The sequence below is a fragment of the Daktulosphaira vitifoliae genome, unplaced genomic scaffold (assembly GCF_025091365.1).
Source record: "Daktulosphaira vitifoliae isolate Bord-2020 unplaced genomic scaffold, ASM2509136v1 Scaffold_2, whole genome shotgun sequence".
NCBI classification, from domain to species: Eukaryota; Metazoa; Arthropoda; class Insecta; order Hemiptera; family Phylloxeridae; genus Daktulosphaira; species Daktulosphaira vitifoliae.
The window spans coordinates 33,898,924-33,918,268 of record NW_026099573.1 but is presented as its reverse complement, the minus strand read 5'-3'; the positions used below and the strand labels follow the sequence as shown (position 1 = coordinate 33,918,268).

The 19,345-nt window shown below is 25.2% G+C and overlaps 1 protein-coding gene and 1 long non-coding RNA gene across 4 annotated transcripts in view; one reads left to right on the top strand and one right to left on the bottom strand.

Moving 5' to 3' along the window:
- The window catches only part of LOC126897735 (uncharacterized), a 133,213-nt gene that overhangs the window by 101,433 nt on the left and 12,435 nt on the right, over positions 1 to 19,345 (top strand). The window contains exons 1-2 of one of the 3 annotated variants that reach the window (XM_050671570.1): positions 5,139 to 5,200; positions 5,261 to 5,315. The exons of 1 other annotated variant lie outside the window; for it this stretch is intronic. In XM_050671570.1, coding sequence (XP_050527527.1) covers positions 5,195 to 5,200; positions 5,261 to 5,315 — 61 coding nt within the window. In that variant the 5' untranslated portion in view covers positions 5,139 to 5,194. Of the gene's footprint in view, positions 1 to 5,138; positions 5,201 to 5,260; positions 5,316 to 19,345 lie in introns of those variants that run through there. One more of the 3 variants, XM_050671571.1, reaches the window with a different exon arrangement.
- Positions 2,361 to 2,772, bottom strand: LOC126897750 (uncharacterized). The gene is made up of 2 exons (XR_007702177.1): positions 2,624 to 2,772; positions 2,361 to 2,394 (listed from the first exon to the last, which is right to left on the bottom strand). It is a non-coding gene; the product is annotated as an uncharacterized LOC126897750 (long non-coding RNA).

The following is a 19,345-nucleotide window of genomic DNA, read 5'->3' as shown; positions in this document are numbered from 1 at the left end:
TATTATTGATAATAAGTCATGTATAAACTCTTCAATTTGTGTCATTTAAATAAGTACATTTTTGCTTCATGACGTCACCGTAGGCACTAGCGGCATTGGGTAAATTACCGATTTCTATGTATTCTGGTAGGTGGTTCGAATAAAATTTATGTTTTACACGCTTGGGGTACGAGGTTCCAACCAACGTTTGGCAATGAATTTTTTGCATTTTTTCTTTTTAAGTTAGTATAAATTTTTAACTCGTTTGATTTTTATCTCATTTAGATTCAATAACTTCAATAAAGATCAAGGATCCCATCACTTTAGTCGCCCCTTGCAAGAAGAAATTTCTTATTCGTATTAAAATTATTTTACTATATTTTAAGTTTTAGCTTCGATGCAAAGCTGAGAAGATATTTTTTTGTGAATATCATTTATTTTCTCTGCTCTAACTTGACCTACTTTTTTCAACGATACGTCAAATGACTACAATTCGTATCTAGTTGAAGATATTACCCTCAAAAATTGAAAAAAAAATTCTAATTTATCAATTAAACTGTTATTTATTACATGTTCTCCATAAAGACAATTAAAATCATTAATTTCTAATGTTTTCAAAATTTTTATTAACCAATGAAGTTTGATATGATAGGTTTCAACTACAAAATTAAATCATTTTACTTTGTAATTTAATATTTTTTTTACTCTATTTGTGTGTGCTACTATTAGACTATAATATTACAAATATTTTTGTAATATGTTGCTATATAAATCATTTCTAAAAAAAAAGATTGTTTTTTCTCCTGATTTTTACAAATATAATCAAATTTTATAATACGCTCAATTGAGTAAATCTCTTTAACAACTTTGTTTTGTTTTGATTGGTTCATTTAGTTAAAGTAAATCATTAAAATTAATTCAGTTCTGGATATTTTAATTGGAGAATCTTTTCAAACAACACAAGTTATTAGGAAATTATTACTATTACTTCTATTTAAGTTATCTATTACCAAAAAAATGCAAACAAATATTGAGCTTTTCTGATAAATTTACAATAAATAGTAATTATAAAACTTTCTGACTGCATATTGATCTTAACGATACAATTTTTTTAATTGTCATAAAATTTTCTATTTAATGATGTCAATGTCAAACTTACCAATTGAGCTAAAAGTTATGGTAAAATAAATTTTTTTTTTTTTTTTAAACATTTACAACAATCAACTTTAAACGATTAACAAAATTGGTTAAATATGTCATTTTCCTTATTTTTAACTTATTAATAATCAAATTAATATTAAATATTATATCAAATCAGTATTAATTTAAAACAATTTTTTTTGTTCTTAATTATTTTTTTTTATATGTAAAAACTATTTTTTAATAATATTAAAACTTAGAAGTTATAGAAAAAGTCTAATTGCACATTTTAAAACATCGCGAAAAGTTGATTTAGAATAGTATATTTTTGTTTCTGATGGAAGTTCCTTGTAGTCCAGTGTATAAAACTTATAACTTTGTTAATTGTTATAACTTTATCAAAAATGACCAAATCAGTATATTTTTTTTTATTTAGATGCATGTCTTTATCTATCATTTGGTTTTTTTTATAAATCTAACCCTTTACCTGCCCACAAGAGGGATTCAAAATATTAACTTTTTTTTTTTTAGTTAAAGTAAATCATTAAAATTAATTCAGTTCTGGATATTTCAATAGTAGAATCTTTTTAAATATCAAAAATTACTTAGAAATGATTACTATGATTTCTATTTAAGTGTTCTATTACGATAAAAATGCAAAAAATATTGAGCTTTTCTGATAAATTTACAATAAATAGTAATTATAAAACTTTCTGACTACATATTGATCTTAACGATACAATTTTTTTAATTGTCATAAAATTTTCCATTTAATGATGTCAATGTCAAACTTGCCAATTGCGCTAACAGTTATGGTAAAATAAATTATTTTTTTTTATTATAAACTTTCACAAAAATCAACTTTAAACGATTAAAAAAATAGATTAAATATGTCATTTTCCTTATTTTTAACTTATTAATAATCAAATTAATATTAAATAAATATTAAATATTATATCAAATCAGTATTAATTTAAAACAATTTTTTTTGTTCTTAATTATTTTTTTTTATATGTAAAAACTATTTTTTAATAATATTAAAACTTAGAAGTTATAGAAAAAGTCTAATTGCACATTTTAAAACATCGCGAAAAGTTGATTTAGAATAGTATATTTTTGTTTCTGATGGAAGTTCCTTGTAGTCCAGTGTATAAAACTTATAACTTTGTTAATTGTTATAACTTTATCAAAAATGACCAAATCAGTATATTTTTTTTTATTTAGATGCATGTCTTTATCTATCATTTGGTTTTTTTTATAAATCTAACCCTTTACCTGCCCACAAGAGGGATTCAAAATATTAACTTTTTTTTTTTTAGTTAAAGTAAATCATTAAAATTAATTCAGTTCTGGATATTTCAATAGTAGAATCTTTTTAAATATCAAAAATTACTTAGAAATGATTACTATGATTTCTATTTAAGTGTTCTATTACGANTTTTTTTTTATTTAGATGCATGTTTTTTCTATCATTTGGTTTTTTTTTATAAATCTAACCCTTTACCTGCCCACAAGAGGGATTCAAAATAATAACTTTTTTTTTTTTAGTTAAAGTAAATCATTAAAATTAATTCAGTTCTGGATATTTCAATTGTAGAATCTTTGTAAATACCAAAAATTACTTAGAAATGCTTACTATGATTTCTATTTAAGTGTTCTATTACGATAAAAATGCAAAAAAATAATGAGTTTTCTGATAAGTATACTGTAAATAGTAATTATAAAATTTTTCATAATTTCATACTAAATTTAAATNATCAAAATCAGTATTAATTTAAAACAATTTTTTTTGTTCTTAATTAATTTTTTTTATATGTAAATACTATTTTTTAATAATATCAAAACTTAAAAGTGATAGAAATAGTCTAATTGCACATTTGAAAACATCACGAAATGTTGATTTAGAATAGTTTATTTTTTCTTCTGATGGAAGTTCCTTGTAGTCCAGTGTATCAAACATATANTCAGGATATAATTAAAGAAATAAGAGTTCATGTTGCTTTTGGAATAATCCACCAATTTCTCTAAATGAAACACTATCTACAGATTTGCATCGAAGAGTTTCTTATGATAGTGATTTCAATCACTGTCAGAAATCATCTATACTTGTCCCATCTATGCCTCGTACACACTGTGCCTCGACCCCACTGTGCTACCGTTTTTTTACATAAGATTTTAAACATTAGGGCCACTATATTGCTCAAAAAGATCTTTCGAGGCTTCATATTTCTTTTTAATTTATAATTTAAAAAATATTTTCTCATTTAGTCTGTAATATTTAGTGTAATAAACATTACAATAAAATACATTACATTACATGTGTATTTCTAAAATAATACTATGATAAAAATACATTTTCTTGTGTGAAACACAAATAATTAATCTAATAAATAAAATTCATAAAAAATTATCAGAGAAATAAAAATTGTTCAAACATAAATGCACAAATTCAAATTATATATTTTTTTTTATTTTATTAATATATTAATAAAACTGAACATGCACCTTATAAGTGACATAATAGATAGGTATAATTATTATTTTTTTATTCCTTTTTAACGAATCTTTTCTAATTAGCTTTTCTATAGTACGTGCTACTTCATTGTGTTCTCTATGTAACGAGTTATTTAGTAGAAAGAGTAAATTCAGTTAAATTACAAGTTACTTTAAAAATAATAATATAGTTTTGACTTAGGTTAAGTTAACAACTAGTCAAAAAAGTATTTTTATTGTCCATATAAAAGATAAATTTGTTTTTGGAGAAAAAATATAAATTAATATAACAAATAACTAATGACAAATATTAAGTATTATCTTTTAGCTTCGATGCAAAGCTGAGAAGGTATTAATTTTACTATGATGTGTTTTTTTTTTTTTTTTATGTCGTTGCCACTTTTTCTCAGCTCTCACTGGACCGATTTCTTTCAAAAATACGTCAAAANTTTTTTTTTTTTTTTATGTCTGTTGCCACTTTTTCTCAGCTCTCACTGGACCGATTTCTTTCAAAAATACGTCAAAAGATCAAAAATCGTATCTAGTTGGAGACATTACCCTTAAAAATTGAAAATTTTTCCCTCGTTCCCCGAAAATGGGGGAAATATCCAAAAAAATTACAAATTTAAAAATCGGTAAATTTTGTCATTTTTTTCACTTCTTTTTCTTAAAACTTCCATAACTTTTTCAAAAATCAAGAAATCAACATAATTTTTTTTATACTAAAACCTTAGACATTTACCTTTTATTTGATATCATTTTTTTTGAAAATCTAACACTTAACCTGCTCATTGGGGGGGATTTAAAATAGCAACTTTTTTACAAAAATTAACTTTTTCAACTTAACTTGTGAAAATGTTCAGGAAATACTGCGGCCTTCAAACATATATCAAATCAAAGGTTATTTTATGTACTATCAAATGAAAAAAAATAAATTTGTCCCGACACCTTATCTTCTATGCGAAAATGGCTACCGTATTCAAAAATATCCTATTTTAACAAATTTTTCTTTTTTAAATTAAACACTATTTACAGATTTGCATCGAAGCGTTTTTTATGATAGTGATTTTAATCACTGTCAGATATCATCTATACTGGACCCAATTATGCCACGACCCCACTTTGCTAAAGGTTTTTAAATTATTTTTACAATATCGAATTACTGTTTTTTTTTTCTTAATAAAATATATAGAGGGATTTTTTTTATATTATTTACTTAATTTATCTTACAATAATAATTATGTTAAAAAAATTCTTTAATTTTTTTTTAATTCCCTATAATTCTTGATTTATTAATTATTTTAATTATTAATTATAATAATTTATCACTTTTTATACCTCATTTTTTTAAAAATGTGTTTAATTGATTTCGATGTAGACACCTTTTTTTCATGTGTATGAATACGTTGACTAAAATAATGAAATAAATAATAAAGTTTACATTATTATTTACCTAAAATAATATTCTTAAATAAAAAATGATGGTGTTTTTTTTTATACATTAACCTATTTAACGAGCAATTCGTCAATAGTTATTCAGAATATAACAATTATAACATAAGTAAAAAGAAGACGAATAAAAATGAAGGTGAGTAATACACTTTATGTGAATTATTCAATTAAAATCTAAAATTTTATTTTTTTCTAGCATTGGCAATTAATACATTTTTTGTTAATGACTTCCTTTTTCATATTTAATGGAGGTAAATTTGATTTTACATTATTTATATTTATTAAGTTAATCAAATATATTTTATACTTGATATCAAATATCTGAAACCTTTTTAAAATAATTTTATTAAGTAAGCATTTATTTAAAAAAATAAAGCCCCATAAGGCTTTATATTACTAACATACTAATTGTATAAAACAAAACAGCCATTATTTATTTATTAATTTATGTGAATTTTACACTAAACATGAGTGGTACACAGAGTATAGCGAGTTTTCAAAAAAATAATGAAATACACAAATTTAAAAGAAGGTATAATATACATAATAATGTTTATATAAATAAAAATACCTCTTTAATTTAACATACTATTTTTTTAAATCGGACCATTTCCCTTAATACAGGGGGGGTTCAAAACATAAAAATGCATATAGAAAGTAGAACTTTTTCAACTCAATTTTTGAAAATGTTCCGGAAAGTCTGATACTTTTATATATATCTTAAATTAAAGATAATGTTATATACTATATTATAAAAAAAAAAAATGTTGGTCTTTATTTTGTTTTCATGGTAAAAACAATCATGAAAGTTAATAAAAAAAATACGACTTTTGTAAAAAATTTTTATATTTTTAATTTTTAATTTAAAGTGTTCTGGAAATACTGACAATATAACATATTTTTTAAATGAAAGCCTATATAATATACTTAATTATGAAAAAAAAAAATTTCGGACTTTAATTTTTCTTCACGGTGAAAATGGCTACCAAATGCTATTATTGTATGAAAATTCTCAATTTTATATTTTACATTTTTAACTTTATTATGCTAAAACTTATTGAAAAATGTATGGATTATTATAATTTTTTTAAGAAAAATAATATTTATATACTTCTATCATTCGACATACTTTTTTTTTGAATCGGACCAGTTCCCTTTATGCAGGAGGGTTCAAAACTTAAAAATGCATATAGAAAGTAGAACTTTTTCAACTTAATTTTTTTAAAGTGTTCCGGAAAGTCTGTTACTTTTATATATATCTTAAATTAAATCTTATGTAATATACTTAAATATAAAAATAAAAATTTTGGACTTAATGTTGTCTTCATGGTGAAATGAATTACATCTAATTACATCTAAATTAATACAATTAATTTAAATTTAGTACAAAGTGCTAAATTATAATATAATATATATTTTATTACTTACTATTAATATTTATTGACTAGTAATAAAAATAGCAGCACCAACTCCTCGCTGCAATACATTACTTTAAATTGTAAATAACTTATGAAATAGACAATGAAAAAAAGAAAAATTAGAGGGTCTCATAGCTTAAAATTACTTTTTTTTGCTTCATTTCAACAGAGGGTGATCCTAGTACAGATTGATCGGTTTAACATAAACACTAAAATATTCGAAAAACATAAGAAAAAAAAAATTTTGTTTTCTTTTATTATATATTATTTACTTTTTATGATCATCCTTTATTGTTAATTACTTCTGAAATACTTTGAAAAACTTTTTACCTACCAGTAATTTTCTTAATTAGATTATTTTACCTTCGATGTAAAACGAGAAGATATTAACTATACCATGATGTATTTTTTATTTTTTGGTGTCTGTTACCACTCATTCTCAGCTATCACTGGACCGATTTTGATGAACAATTCGTCAAAAGATCACAAATTGTATCAAACTGAAGACATTACCCTCAAAAGTTGAAAGTTCATTAACATGAATAAGAAATTTCTTCTCACGAGGGGGACTGCAGTGATGGGATCCTCGATAATTATTGAAGTTATTGGATTCTTTAGATTATTTAGATTTAAATGAGATAAAAATCAAATGATTTGAAAATTTTTTTCTAACTCCAAAAAAATGCAAAATATTTATTGCCACAGGCGGATTCGAAACCCTTACCCTAAGCGTGAAAGACACAAGTGTTACCGATTCGGCAACTATTCGTAGCTTTCGTCACATTATATTATATTATACATATATAAAATACTCAACATTAGTAGCCTGTGAGGTCGCTCCCATTGGAGTCGCCTGCTATTGAAAATTTATATTTAATTTTATTACATAATATTAACAATAATATTAATAATAGATAATGGTATAGAAGTTTGTACAATAATTAGGAGTTTTAATTACGTAACGTCAACAAGATTAAATAAATTATAAAGATAATAGGTCTCTACATCATTCTCTCTTAAGACGCCTTACTGGATTGCCAGGCAAGGCGTTTGCGCTCAGCATTTGAATTAGTCTGTAGGGGATGGATTCAAGTTTCACCCAGAATCTTTTATAATATAATCTTGCCATTTCTTTAATTGTGTTGAGATGGATTATACCGATTTCCTAGGAAGATTTTTTATTATTTTATTGGTTATTAGATCATTTCCAGGTGATTTTCCGTTCACAAGTTTTTTTATAATAGTATAAACTTCATTAGGAGTAGTTGGTTTGGCTGGTAAAGATAAAGGTAGTGGTGACTGAATGAAATCTGTTACTGTCTCGATATGATGCGCTGGTGGAAAAATAGAGTGTTGTTTAAAGACATTTGACAATTCTACGGCGAGGGTATCTGGTTTATCCTGATCTGTCATAGCTAGTGTATTGTCATTACGCCGGAGGGGCGGTGTTGATTCTTTCATTCGAAGAATCGATTTTGTTTTTCTCCATAATGGTCCGTTCCTTACTGAAAGATTTTGAAGGTATGTTTTATAATAATTATTTTTGAGAGTCTTGAGTAATAATTTGAGTTTATTGGTTAAAAAATTGTATAGTTTTTTGTCATCTGGATAATGCGTATGTTGCCATCTTGATCTAGCTCTACGTTTCTCAGCTATTAGTTGTTTTAACTCAGGGGTTAAGTTTAATGTTGGTTTTTTATAAGAGAAGGAGGATGAATACTCTTTTGCTGCTTCTTGTATGTTTGTAAGTTTGTGAATTTCATTATCCAAATCCATAGTAGTTTTTAGTTTAATATTTAATGCAGTTTTTTTTGAAAGTATGGTCCTAAATTTGCACCAATTCATTTTACCTTGAGTGATTGTTGGCCTGCTATGTTTTAAGCTCGGCTGTCCTCCAATATGTAATAGAGCTGGTGTGTGGTCAGAAGCTGGATCATTTAGATAAATAATTTCAGTTACGAAGCGATTAAGAATATGAGAAACGAAAAAATCGATAGTATCAGGATGACGATTAACACGAGAAGGCCAATAAGTTGGCGCGTCTATTACAATTGCTCTGTAATTTTTTAGTGTGATTAAATTATAGAGGGAACGACCCCTAGTATTAGTTGATCGACTCCAAGTATGGTGCTTGGCATTAAAATCTGCACCTATTATAAAATTGTGGTTAAGAGATTGTAATTGAAGTGTCAGCTCAGAGGTAGGAAATGGTCATCCAGGTGGAAAATAACAAGCAGATATAGAAATGGGTACTGAATCTATTGTAACTGTTGAACTTGCTGCCTGCAAATTTGTACTTTGGTAGGGTGCATGAGGTGTGTTAATATTGTTAGATATTAAGAGTGCAACTCCACCATGTGCTGTGCCATCAGGGTGATCAGCTCTGATAATTTCATCACCAAATATTTTGAGTGATGATTTTTCAGTAAGATGAGTTTCACATATTAATGCAATTGATATATTTTTTTCATAAAGAACAGCTGTCAGCTCATTTAAGCGTTGTAGAACATCATTTGCATTCCACAAGAATATTGATAGTGTTTTTTTTACTACTAATTGACATTTTTAAGAAGTTTCTCAATGACTGTTGTAAGAAAAGATACAAGAGGGTTAATTAGTGCTTTTAGGTCATTTATAAATGTTGTTAGTTGAGCTGTTAGATCATGGTTATAGTCAGTATTTTTATTTTGAGTTTAAGAGGCTTTATTTAAAGGAGGAAAGTTTTGAGATGATGGGGAGAATGGTTGGTCCTGATTAGTTAAATTGTTGGTTTGAAGTGGGCGATTATTGTTCCATGGGTTTTTTTGTGATTTGGTTAAATATTTTTTTATATCTAGATGGATTTGACAGCCTTTATAATTTGCCGGATGATCACCATTACACAATGAACATTTGGCAGGAGAAGTGCGAATTTTGGTACAAAGAGTTGTATCATGCTGCTCACTACACCGTACACATCGTGGTGTGAGGTTACAATAGCTACGTGTGTGACCATAAGCCTGACATCGATGACACAGCGGAATTTCTTTTTTTGAATTAGGGGGTTCAATTTTGATTTTAGTGTAGCACAATGAGATTATTTTATATATATCAGTAATTGAAGGATTGGGCTCAATGTCAGCAAAAAAAAAATTAGTAAAGATGTTTTAGATTGTCTGTGAAGTACGGGCATAATATTTCTGACAGTAAATCCCTTAGTAGAAAGTTCATCGCTAATAAATGCCTTATCAGTAGTAGAATGTAAATTTTTAATTATTATTCGAAAAGCTTTTTCTTCTTTTATTTGAAACGAATGAAATGAGACATTATTCTCTTTGAGATATTTTATTATTGTTCTATATGAGTCGGAACTGTATGTTTGGAGTTTAAGGCCTTTAGTAGAGCTTTTACAATCGAAACCTGATGCGTCGGTTAATTCTTTGATTTAAGGCAAAAGTTATTATAGTTTAATTCAGCTTGAATAAATATTGGGAGTGGCCTGGAAGTTTTATTATTACTTTCCAACGTAAGCTCATTTGTGTGGTTCATTGGACGTCTTCTATAATTGGTGCAATTGGAGAGAAACGGTTTGGTGACGTAAAAATATTTGAATCAGATCGTTTAGAGCGTGGTGAAATATTATTAGGATATCTGATACGTTTATTTTGGTATTCGGCTGTCTACCAGTCATCATTATCAGAGAAATCACAAGGCGATGCATCACCGGTATTGTTATTCAGGTTGGAGATAACAGTGGTGTAGCGGTTTTGTTCAATTTATTTTTATTAATATTTGATAGTGATTTTCCGGGAGAATTCATTGTGTATTAAGTGTGAGTTGTTAGAATAGTTGACCTTGAGACCAACGCCTGACGTAGCGGCTGCGGGGGTCAATAACAGTTCAATAACACAATCGAGTATGATAAAGTTATTACTATTATCAATAAATTATAAAGTAAATTTATATATATTACCTCGATTTCAATAGCTTTTATTTAACTAATGCGTGTGTTCGATTTGTGGTCTCCAAAAGAGATTTTTATTTATTCGCTTTGGATTATGTTTTATTTTTTTCGTTGTGACTTGTCGACTACAAACGCACGTGACAACGGACATGACGGTACTGAATACCAATTTAAAGCTGTAAATTTAAAATCGAAAATCGAAGATTTTAACATAAAAATAGTATTTTTTTTTTTTTAAATAAACTATCGTTTATTTTTTGTGCTCTAATTTGACGTACTTTTTTCAACGATACGTCAAATGATTATAATTAGTTGAAGATATTACCCTCAAAAATTGAAAAAAAATTCTAATTTATCAATTATACAGTTACTTATCCTTTGTTCCCCATACAGACATTTAAAATCATTCATTTCTAATGTTTACAAAGTATTTACTGACGAATCAAGTTTGATATGATAGGTTTAAACTACAAAATTAAATCATTTTATTTAGTAATTTAAAAAAAAAAAAAATGATTGTCTCTGAACAAAAAATGTTTCTGCTGAATAAACAATGGATTTTTATAATTATAATCAAATTTTATAATACGTTTTATTGAGTAGATCTTATTAACAACTTTTTTTTATTGGTTTATTTAGTTAAAGTAAATCATTAAAATGAATTAAGTTCATATTTCAATTGTAGAATCTTTTTAAGCATAATAAAAAGTTACTAGAAAATGATTATTATTATTTCTATTTAAGTTATTTACTACGATAAAAATGCAAAAAAATATTGAGCTTTTCTGATAAATTTATAATAAATAGTAATTATAAAACTTTCTGACTGCATATTGATCTTAACGATACAATTTTTTTAATTGTCATAAAATTTTCTATTTAATGATGTCAATGTCAAACTTGCAAATTGAGCTAAACGTTTTGGTAATAAATAAATTTTTTTTTACTATAAACTTTCACAAAAATCAGCTTTAAACGATAAAGAAAATAGGTTAAATATGTCATTTTCCTTATTTTTAACATATTAATAATCAAAATCAGTATTAATTCAAAACAATTTTTTTCATATGTAAATACTTATTTTTTAATAATAAGTAATAATATTAAAACTTAGAAGTGGTAGAAAAAGTCTAATTGCACATTTAAAAACGGTAGCACAGTGGGGTCGCGGCATAGTGGAGACATTGCATAGTAGGGTCCAGTATAGATTTAATCTGACAGTGATTAAAATCACTATCATAAGAAACGCTTCGATGCAAATCTGTAGATAGTGTTTAATTTAAAAAAATTGATGGATAATTGCAAAAGCAACATCAACTTCTATTAAAATAAAATACAAAACCCATAATTATCATACAAAAATAGTATATTTTTCAATATGGTAGCCATTTGCGTATAGAAGATAGATCGTCGGGACAAATTTTTTTTTTTCATTTTGTAGTACATAAAATAAGCTTTAATTTTATATATGTTTAAAGGACGCAGTATTTCCGGAACATTTTCAAAAATTAAGTTGAAAAAGTTATTTTTTGTAAAAAAGTTACTATTTTAAATCCTCCCAGTGAGCAGAATAAGTGTTAGATTTTCAAAAAAAATTATATCAAATGAAAGGGAAATATCTAAGGTTTCAATACAAAAAAATATTATTTTTATTTGTTCATTTTTGAAAAAGTTATGGCAGTTTTAAGTACAAAAAACATCCCGATAAAATGTAATTTTTATCGCAAACATTACATTTTTTTTTAAATTTTCGACAGCCATTTGCACATAGAAGATAAGATGTCGGGACAAATTTTTTTTTTTCATTTGATAGTATATAACATAACCTTTGATTTGATATATGTTTAAAGGACGCAGTATTTCCGGAACATTTTCAAAAGTTCAGTTGAAAAAGATCTATGTTTTTTACAATATTTTAAGTTTTGAACGCCCCCTATATAAGGGGAAATTGTCCAATTTTAATAAAAAGTATGTCAAATGAAAGATGTACTTATAATGTATTTAGAAAAAAAAAATTTGTGCTGATATATACATTTTTCAAAAAGTTATAGCATTTTTAAGTTGAAAATTTAAAATCGAAAATCGAAAATTTTAACACAAAAATAGTGTTTTTTTAACTACGGCAGCCGTTTAAATGTAGAAAAAAAAGTGTCGGGACAAATTTTTTTTTTTCATTTTGTAGTACATAAAATAAGCTTTAATTTGATATATGTTTAAAGGACGCAGTCTTTCCGGAACATTTTCAAAAATTAAGTTGAAAAAATTAATTTTTGTAAAAAAGTTGCCATTTTAAATCCCCCCCAATGAGCAGGTTAAGTGATAGATTTTCAAAAAAATGATATCAAATGAAAGGTAAATATCTAAGGTTTTAGTATAAAAAAAAATTATGTTGATTTGTTGATTTTTCAAAAAGTTATGGAAGTTTTAAGAAAAAAAAGTGAAAAAATTTCGAAAATTAGCGATTTTTAAATTTGTAATTTTTTTGGATATTTCCCCCATTTGCGGGGAACGAGGGAATTTTTTTCAATTTTTAAGGGTAATGTCTTCAACTAGATACGATTTGTGATCTTTTGACGTATTTTTGAAAGAAATCGGTCCAGTGAGAGCTGAGAAAAAGTGGCAACAGACATAAAAAAAAAAAAAACACATCATAGTAAAATTAATACCTTCTCAGCTTTGCATCGAAGCTAACATTGATAAAGTTGATTTAGAAAAGTATATTTTTATCTCTGATGAAAGTTCCTTGAAGTATAGTGTATTTATTCATAAGTAACACAATTTTTTTATTAAAAAGTATTGCATCAAGCTCTCTAATTTTTATACGCGTTATAGATAAAGAAATGTACAACTACTTTATTTTTTTATAATATCTCCGTAAAAATTACAATATTAAATTATTGAATATCAATTTAATACTAAATTATATATTATAATTATTATTTATTCATATATTATAATTATAAATCGCGTTAAAATGAAGGAAATAAGAGTTATGGTTGCTTTTTAAATAATCTACCAATCTCTTAAAACACTATCTACAGATTTGCATCGGAACGTTTCTTATGATAGTGATTTTTATCACTGTCAGATGTCATCTACACTTATCTCAACTATGCCACGTCCATACTGTGCTGCGACCCCTCTGTGCTACTGTTTTTCTAATTATTTTTTTTATGTAAATACTCATTTTTTTCTAGGTAGTAATAATATCAAAAATTAGAAGTGATAACAAAAGTCTTATTCAGTTTATAAAACAGCGTGAAAAGCTGTTTTAGAAAAGTATATATTTTTTTCTGATGAAAGTTACTTATAGTCCAGTATATTTATTCATAAATAACAAACAATTTTTAATGAAAAGTATTGCATCAAAGCCTTTAAATTTTTAGACGCGTTAAAAGTAAAGAAATATACAATTACTTTATTAATTATATAATAATCTATCAATTAGATTATCAATAATATAAACACTATCTACAGATTTGCATCGAAGCGTTTCTTATGATAGTGATTTTAATTACCGTCAGATATAATCTATACTTGTCCCAACTATATCACGACCCCATTGTGCTACCGTTTTTTTATTGCATAAAAATATATTTAACTAGAATGTATTAATTTTTATGTAGTTTCTTGACTTATAACTTTGGCCAGTTTCTTTAATAATCTTATTTATATATTTTAATCCTAGAGAAAATTTTTCTATTACTTTTATCTAGAAGGTATTGGTTTTGTTGTGATGTGTTTTTTTTTTGTGTCTTTTACTACTTTTTCTCAGCTCTCACCGAACCGATTTCTTTCAACGATACGTCAAAAGATCACAAATCGTATCTAGTCGAAGACATTGCCCTCAAAAATTGAAAAAAATTCCCTCGTTCTCCGTAAATAGAGGAAACTTTCAAAAAAATTACAAATTTAAAAATCGCTCATTTTCGAAGTTTTTTCAATTTTTTTTATTTAAAACTGCCATAACTTTTTCAAATATGAACAAATCAATATAACTTTTTTTTTATAGATGGTTGATGTCTTTACCTAATATTTTGTATATTTTTTTTGTAAAACTGACACTTAACCTGCCCAAAAGGGGGGATTAAAAATGACATCCTTTTCACATAATATTAACTTTTTCAACTTTTGAAAATGTGTCCGGAAAGTCTGACACTTTTATATATATCTTAAATTAAAGCCAATATAATGTACTTTAATTTGAAAAAAAAATTTCGGACTTTATTTGGTCTTCACGGTAAAAATGGCTACCGAATGCTATTTTTTTGTGACAATTCTCGATTTTATTTTTATATTTTTAACTTTATAATGCTATAACATATTGAAAAGTGTATGGATTAATATAATTTTTTTATGAGAAATAATACTTATTAATAATTCCTTTTTCATTCGACATACTTTATCTTAATCAGGATATTAATAAGGAAATAGCAGATTATGTAGCTTTTGGAATAATACACCAATTTTTTAAAATTAAACACTATCTAAAGATTTGCATCGAAGTGTTTTTTTTTTGATAGTTTTTTTTTATCACTGTCAGATATCATTATACTTGATCCAACTATGCCACGTCACAACTGTGCCGCGACCCCCCTGTGCTGGGTTATTTTTACTAATTTAATTGAAATTAAAATAATAATAAATTATTGTTTTAGCTTGTTATTGAAATTATAATATCTACTTAAATTTGTATTTACATAAAACAATTATAATTTTTTTTTAAGTAAAAGACACAAAATTGTGTACATATATTGTATTGATTACTTTGCATTCTATTGTATTAGAATTTTATTCTATTGTGCTCATTATAATGGTTGTGGATGGGATAAAGACACAAAAAGGGAAGCCATTGCGAGAGGTTCCATTAACTGTTTGATATTTCTTGTGAAAACGGTTGTTAATAGACTGAAGGTACAAGAAGTACAGCCTACCGGCATGATCATTTAGAATGGTTAATTTATGCTCTCTCAAATGGTTGTTCTAATTAGTTTTCTATTGCCTTTATTATTATTTTTATATTCATTTATGTTGACTATTTATATTTTATTAATTTTATATTAAGTTTAAAATAAATAGACTTTATTTACGTTGTTTTAATTTGATGAAAACATAATAATCATTATGGGTACCTTTCAACTAAACAAAAAAATATTTAGTGTTTTAATATAAATACAATTTTAATTAAAAACAATATAAAAAATACTTAACTCGCCATAAAATGTTACTAATAAATCGCGAATATGTATTTTTTATGGTAAAAGAAATTTATTTATTTATATGTCTTTTTTTTCTCTAATTAAATTTAGTTAATAATATTAAGAAAATTAATATATAAGACTTTTATAATTCAATCCCAGACAAAATTTTACTATTACCTTTTTCCTAATTTATTTGAAATTTAAAAAAATTATAAACCATTTGTTTTAGATGGTTATTAAAATTTTAATGTTAACCTAAATATGTTTTCTGATATATGGGTTGAAACACGAGTTTTCTAGAGCATACTCTATTTTTTATTTTTTGTCAACAGAAATAATAGTATTGGAAAATGTTTTTCTTTTGAATAATATATTATCAACATATGGCAGCAAAGAGTAGATCAAATTTTTGCATCTATAATTGTTACAATCCGTATAATCGAGGAAAAATAAATTTTAATCAATAAAACCACCAATTTAATAAAATTAAATAGTCATAAATTTATTTATTTTTTTAAGAAAGCAAAAATTAAATTTGTACTTATCTTGTATCCCTTGTAATTTAACGATTATTTTAAGCAATCCAAAGTTAATTCTGAATTCAATCTGTATTTCATACACAGTACACTACGTGATGTATAGTCAATATAATACGAAATCGTTACACAAAATCTATGATTGTTTTTTACTTATGTAAAATATTCTATATACTCTACATTTTAGCTTCGATACGAAGCTGAGAAGGTATTAATTTTACTATGATGTATTTTTTTTTTTTTATGTCTGTTTCCACTTTTTCTCAGCTAGATATAATTTGTGATCTTTCGACGTAATGTTGAAAGAAATCGGTTCGATGAGAGCTGAGAAAAAGTGGTAACAAACACAAAAAAAAACACATCATAGTAAAACCAATACCTTTTCAGCTTCGAATCGAACCTAAAATTTATGACGATGTTCAAATGGTTGCTACAATAAAAAAACATGTTTTTTTTGTATTTATTTATTTATTTTTTAATACCTATACAAGGATTTGCTATAGTAGAGTCCATCAATTTTTATAAAATTTACATGATTCTAACTTACATTAAATATAAAATTTATACTTATTTTGATAATTTTACCTCCTCAAGAAAACGACTTTGAATTTTTGAACTAGCTTAAATAGTTCTTTTAATCTACTTATTCATGTAGTTCACAGGGGCTCCGTTGTATACTATATAGTCTAATAAGGTCGAAGATCGTATCCACCCGACAAAATTTTTTTTCTTAATTATTTTGTGAGGTGAAAAAGTAAATTCAAAATGAATAATAATAAATTATATTCAATGAATATCAAAAACCCTATCAATGTAGTCTCTCCTTATATCTCATTTAAATTGAATAGCTTTAATAAATTAAGTAAAATTAAAACTATATTAAAAATATTATTAATTTAAAAAACTAAAAAATATTAAAAATATTACTGAAAACTCGCGGATACGTATTTCGGAAACAATGTTACCATTAACGCTAAACACTAGAAACCAACTAGAAAAAACTCCCTTATACAGGGTGGCCCACCACTCACTGACAACTTAAATAACTTTTAATCCAGTTAATATTTTTAGTTGATTTTTTTTTTAAATAATAGTTATACGTTAGGTCTATAGCTATATCTCAATAATTAATTTTTTTACATTTTATTAAAAATATTAATTATTTTAAAATTTTAAATAAAATGTAAAAAAAAAATCTAAGATAGCTATTTTGTAGAGTAGAATTTAAGAAAAATTTTAGTAAAAAAATATCTTATTAATATTCAGTAGTAAATATTCTGTAGCGTTTTGAAGTTTGTAAAAATTTGAATTTTCATGTACTATTTTACGGTTATAAACATTGAAATACGTATTGAGAAAAGGACAGAAGAAAACGCTATCTTTTCATGATTACTGTGTATACATATGATGATAGTGTGTATACATTACAAACTTGGCATAAATACCATGATAAGAAATTAGATAAGGCAATTATTACTTATCACTCTCATTCAAAAGTATATTGAAAAGATAGCGTTTTCTTCTGTCCTTTTCTCAATACGTATTTCAATGTTTAATACCGTAAAATAGTACATGAAAATTCAAATTTTCACAAACTTCAAAACGCTACAGAATATTTACTACTGAATATTAATAAGATATTTTTTTACTAAAATTTTTCTTAAATTCTACTCTACAAAATAGCTATCTTAGATTTTTTTTTTACATTTTATTTAAAATTTAAAAATAATTAATATTTTTAATAAAATGTAAAAAAATTAATTATTGAGATATAGCTATATACCTAACGTCTAACTAATGTTTAAAAAAAAAATCAGCTAAAAATATTAGCTGGATCAAAAGTTATTTAAATTGTCAGTGAGTGGTGGGCCACCCTGTATACCCCTAGTGATTTTATCACCTAGTGACGTCATCACTAAGTAATATTATTACATTTTGCCAGTTTACACAAGTTTAATAATGAATTTTTCAGTGGGCCAAGATCCCAATTAATTAAATTGTTTTTATTTTTAAACATTTCTATTGCTTCTCTGATATTAAGTTCTTTGTAATTATTTACGTTTTTAATTAGTTTATGGTTTTAATGGAGTGATTATATTTCAATAAATGTTCAAAGTAATTACTTTGGTAACATCTAAGAGTAATAATTTAAGAGATTAATTAGGTAACCCTAAAGATAAGGTAGATGAAGGGGGTAAATCAGGTATTTTAAAAATACAATGTGAAAGTTGTAATAAATGTTACGTAAGACAAACAAAAAGAAATATAGGGGTCAGGTTTAAAGAGCACTTAAGAAATATTAAAAATCAAGAAGTTGAGAAATCTCCAGTGGCTGAACATTTATTGACACATAATCACTCCATTAAAACCATAAAACTAATTAAAAACGTAATAAAATATTTCAATATTAATAGGAGTATGAAATTATACAGTATATATAATTTAATATAAAAACAAATTTCATATCACTAAAATGATATATATTTTAATGATTGTAGACCAATATATACTTTCCTTTACCAATTTTTTACGATTATTACAAGTCTGAAATTAGATTTTTTCAATTACCCCTCTTTTGAGATTATAATTAACTAGAAACACATGAAAAAATTAATTAAACAATTTTTTTTAACAACTTATTATTGATGTTTAATATGTTAAAAATAATATGTGAAAAACTTCAATTCAAAATGTCATTTTTAACCTATTATTTGGATCTTTGAAAGTTGATTTTGATGAAACTTTATAATTTAAAAATGTGAAATTTGAAACACAATTTTAGCTCAATATGCATGTTTAGAATTTATATCATATAATAGAAAATTTTATGTGGAATGAAATATTCTATTATTTAGATTGTTTTTAGAATAGTTTTTAATCACTATTAGAAACTTATTTAATTACTATTAACAGTATACTTAAGAGGAAAACTCAAAATTTCGTTAAAAATGTTTCATTGTAATAAATCATTCAAATAAAAGTCTTAGTAAGAACTTTAATGAACTTTTGCTGTTTAAATAATTATATATATTGATATAATGTGCACAATACATTCTGCTTGTTTTGTATTTTAGCTTCGATGCGAAGCTGAGAAGGTATTAATTTTACTATGATGTGTTTTAGCTTCGATGCGAAGCTGAGAAGGTATTGGTTTTACTAAGATGTGTTTTTTTTTTTTTTTTT